A 4748-nucleotide genomic window follows, 5' to 3' on the forward strand; every position below is an offset into this window, starting at 1 on the left:
TAGGTTATAAGTCATTTAGACGGAGCTCAGTTGTTGCTAGATCCTAGTAGATCAGTGAGAAATGGCTTTCTCTTGGCATTACGTTTCTCAAACTGAAACAAAGAAACAGAATAATACCAAAGAGCAAAATGAGGGTAAACATCAGTCCAGCTTTTCAGTGTCAGTACCGACTTAAGAAAGTAAAGGAGCTGAGAAGCAATGTGGAGGTTGCTGCTTTCCTTCTACGCAGTATGCAGTACGCAGTACGCAAAATGTTTGCCAATGCGAACCAAAGGTTACACCAATGCTAACCAAAGGTTAGCTTCAGCAAAAGCAGACCTGGCTACTGGCAAACAGTACAGAACCAGTGTTGTCGATCACTAGTGTGCCACTAACTGGCCAAGAAGAGTTAAACTTCTACCTTTCACATTTCGGCCTCAGTCAAAAATCTGCGATTAGAGCCGCTAATCTTTTGGGGAATATTTCTACCAACTTTGAAGAATTTCCCCCCTAAGTTTTTTCATAGCAAAGCAGCTCAATCAGAACAGAGTGAGAGTAACGTTTTTTGTCCACAAATTATCAGCTGGATTTAGGTCTGTGCTCCAATAAGGCCAAAAAATTGGTAAGAGCATTCTAAAGAATATTCTAATTCTATTGTAAAAAAAATTGACAGTGGTGTTTTCAGCTGTTTAGCTAGTTTGATAAGTTAGAATGTTAGAAAGCATATTGGTCTATAGATTGATTCCATGATTTATTGTTCAACCCCAGAAGCTTATTTATATTAGAGACATTAAACTGAATCATTTTAAAATCAAAAGGTGGGAAACATGGAATGTTTTAAAATCTTGGAGTGGTTGGGTATGTCTCTTGAGCTGTCTTCCCACTGAAATTAGCCGGTTAACCCAGGATTTTCACATATGTGTCGACCTGCAAACTATCTGCATTTGGCTCCCTTCCCACTGGCAAAAAAAGCTGGTCTAACCCCTCTCTGGCAGTTGCGTGGCCTCTGTCCCCCCGCTGCCGCGTGTCTGGTCACACCATTACGCTGGATTAGAATACATGAGTAACCAGTGGAACAGAAAACATCAGAGTAAACAACGGAGAGCAACATGTAAGGAAGCCAGGTCGTAGTCAGTGTGCTTTATTGTTTCAATCTTTTATCCACTGAATCCATCTCACCAGAGCTGCTCCATGTTTATTGGATGTAAACAAAGTTTCGATGCGACTGGAACGGTTTATTGACATCCGTACGTTGCGCTCAATGGTATCACGTAAATAAGGGGGTCAACCCGGGTTTGAAACGAGTAGACACGCATCAGTGAGCTGTTCCCACTGCCACTCAAAGCCCATTATTCCCAAATTTAAAGAGGTTTTTCGGCAAGTGGGAAAGGGGTTTAGGTAAAGTGTGCTTCTTGCCACTCTTCCATTAAGTCTAAATTTGTAACATACAAACGTTCTTTTCCTGCCAACAAAATCTCCAACCTAAAATGTAGATCTAGAGTTATTTGATTCTTAGCTTGCTGCCGATACATGCTTACCCTAACCATGGCCTGTGACGTGGTTAGACATTGTGCCATTATCTTTCCATTTCTGCTGATAAATTTAACAGTGTTCTGAAATATGTACAAAGTAACATATTGGTTTAAAGCATGGGTGGGCAACTCCAGTCCTCGAGGGCTGCAACTTTTAGATTCATGCTTGGTGCAACACACCTGAATCAAATGGCTGAATTACCTCTTCAGTGTGCCGTCAAATTCTCCAAAGTCCACTAATTATTCAATTATTTGATTATGGTGTGGTGTACCAAAGACAGATCTAAAAGCTGCTGCTTACCAGCCCTTAGGAACTAGAATTGTCCACCCTGATCAAAGCCTAACTCTGCTTTAATAGTTTCCTTTCTTGGTTTCTTCTTCATGATGCTGTTTGTTTTCTAAGGATCTCCAATAAAACCAGTAAGGTCTTTACTGAACAATTAAGAGACCTTGCGTTGTGCCATATTTCCCAAAAAAATAAAAGGTTTACGGTTTTTCTCACTTCACAATCATTCACTACCTTGTGTTGAATTATGACAAAAGATTCCAAGAAATTACACTGAAGTTTGTGGTTGTGACATTTACAAAATGTACAAGTGTCTATGGTAGGAATATTTAACTAGAGTCATACTTCGAGAAACTTACAGAAGATGGTACCTGGAAAATGCTATGTTATGTGTATTATACTGGTCTATATCTCGATACCACTGAGATTCTGATGTGTTACAGTTGTACACAGAGTCATTCTAATTCAATTTGTGCAGCAATTCATATTGCTGTTCATAGGTGCATCATGATCGGTCTTTTTGCAGAAGAGGAGCATCTAGATACATGCACTGTAAATCCCATCTATATCCTATATGCAGAGCTCACAAAAAAGCCATTTCTTTCACTTACTTAGTGCACCGGCAAGACCATCAACTCAAAGTTCTAATGGCTTCCTGCAAGATTAATTATTCATCTAGGCTGCATTACATCAACCTCTGTTTTCTGTGTGGGCAATTGTTTTATTAGTTTTTTTCAACAGCCAGACAAAACGTGAGACTCAGGATCACTTTCTAGAAACATGCAAAGCCTGCTTGTCATGATGAAGCATTTTAGATCCTATTTCTGGCTCAATCAACTCTACACTACTGTACTAATGGTGGAGGACTCCTCTGACTTGCCCTGCCGGCTGGGCAGCGATTTCAGATACTCCAAGTGTCTTCGGGCATCCTCCTGATTGGCCCTGACATAGTAGACAAGGTAGGAAATGACCATGGTGAACCAGCCAAACATAACGACCAACATGGCCACGTCTGTAGTCCTCTTTATCAACCCACACAAGTCTATTCCTGGTTCCAAAATAAAGGCCAATCCTTCGACTCCCATGCCAGGTGGATCAGAACTGTGGCACACGATGCCTGTCAGAGAGACTGGCTCCAGGGTCACAAAGGGCAAAGCCCTCTGCAGATTGCAGTCACATTGCCACGGGTTGTTTGTTAGGTTGGCGCGAGCTTTAAGGCCCTTAAAGGCAACTGGGTTGAAGTTCACCAACTTGTTTGAAGAAAGATCCAGGAACTGTAAAGAGGTGCCAAGTCCTCTAAATGCACCATGTTCCAGCTGACTTATCTCATTGTGTGATAGGTCCAGTTCAACCAGTTGGGTCAAACCTGCAAAAGCGTTAGTCGGAACTGCGGTTAACAGGTTAAAGTCGAGGTAGACATGTTGAGTGTCATTGGGGATGTCCTCTGGGATCTCCGTGAGCTGCAGGTTGCTGCAGCGCATCGTCTTGCCTCCGCTCTCAGTCTCAGAGCAGTAGCACCTCTTGGAACATGAGGTGGCGGCGTGATGAAAGCAGAACGTCATCATGACCAAACTGTGCAACAGCAAACACATGACCACCGAGTAACGCAGCAGCCAGACTGCAGCTTGGGGCATTGTGGGATACGGTCATGCTCCAGGGAAGACTGCGGAGGTACAGGGCTGAAGTCCACATCAACCGCCCCGGTTGCTGTCAAACCTACAGCGGAAAAAACAAGAGTCAGAAAAAGGGTTTTGCTTTGAACAATGAAATGAGATACAGTGCTGTATTCAAGCGATTAACACCATTCTTTAAAAATGGCTGTCATTCGGTAGGGGTTCAGCCTTTCATCTAATTGCAGTGTGGAGGCAGCAGGGAAGCTGCATGCTGGTTTCAACATAGAGAAAAAGACTTACCTTGTTAACCCCCCCCCCAAAAAAAGAAAAAACAAAGAAAAGAAAACAAGGATCAAACACAGACTTTAACTCTGCACAATAAACTAGCAAAGAAAAATCCTCGGTGTCGCTCTGCCTGCTTTATAATTGACAACCCTGCAGTGCAAGGCTATTTCAGTACTCAGACCCTAGCATTAGCATAGTGATCTGACACCATGTGAAACAAAATGTTACAAGCTGAACCCTGATCTAAATCTGGCCACATTTTCAGAGCTAACTGTTTTCCAGTTTGCTAATCATTAAAATACTCTTCCTTTCAATCCTTTGACTGAGTCTCTAAAAGGCTTGGTTGCTCAGAAGTGAAACTAACACAAAACTTGTTTATGTGTCCTATAGATTATAGTTGATTTTTGTACCCATTGAAAATTGCAGGTCTACTCACCCCATCACGCTTCATTAATAGCTGATCAGGACTACCGCCTATCTTGTTACTAATCCTCCTAAAGAAAACTCTTTCAGTGAGTGTAGCATCACCGTTGGCCATGCAATCCCTTTGTTGAGGTAAATGCTAACATCGTAAACAGCAACTAGGCCAACAAACCTGACAATGTGATGCCCTGTCTTTGTGCTCAGACAAAACGGAAAAAAAGTAATTCAATCACGCTTGGTAATTTCTTCTAAATGCTAAGAGACTGGGCAAGATCTGCTGGCCAGGATGAAATGAAACGGTCCTCAGGGTACCTTGAAGCATCACATGACAACAGGGGGTTAAGGACAGAGCTGCTTCTGTGTGTTTGCTGTAAAAACACTTAGCAGATGTCATGCCCTGTTTTGGAAAACACTGCAAACTGATAAAAGGTTTGTTTCAAAGGGCAGATGAAGCTTCAAATTCTCCATTTTCATGCTTTTACAAAAGTTTGGACACCCTTTGACCTTCTTTTAACTGTCACAACAAGCATCTTGAATTGGCCTTTTCGGTGTTTTAAGCAGTGGCGGCTGACCGATAGAGGGATCAAGGGTGCCACCCCAACTACTCAATGACCCTTATTAAGATATATT

General features: G+C 42.2%; 1 protein-coding gene across 1 annotated transcript in view; it reads right to left on the reverse strand.

Annotated features, from left to right (window-relative positions):
• Nucleotides 1–1951: 1951 nt before the first annotated feature.
• The window catches only part of lrrc3c (leucine rich repeat containing 3C), a 6621-nt gene continuing 3824 nt past the window's right edge, over nucleotides 1952–4748 (reverse strand). The window contains exon 2 of the mRNA XM_015384747.1: nucleotides 1952–3513. Within this exon, the coding sequence (XP_015240233.1) occupies nucleotides 2637–3431 (795 nt within the window). The 5' untranslated portion in view covers nucleotides 3432–3513 and the 3' untranslated portion in view covers nucleotides 1952–2636. The remainder of the gene's footprint in view (nucleotides 3514–4748) is intronic.

The sequence above is a fragment of the Cyprinodon variegatus genome, unplaced genomic scaffold (genome assembly GCF_000732505.1).
Source record: "Cyprinodon variegatus isolate N-32 unplaced genomic scaffold, C_variegatus-1.0 Scaffold322, whole genome shotgun sequence".
NCBI lineage: Eukaryota > Metazoa > Chordata > Actinopteri > Cyprinodontiformes > Cyprinodontidae > Cyprinodon > Cyprinodon variegatus.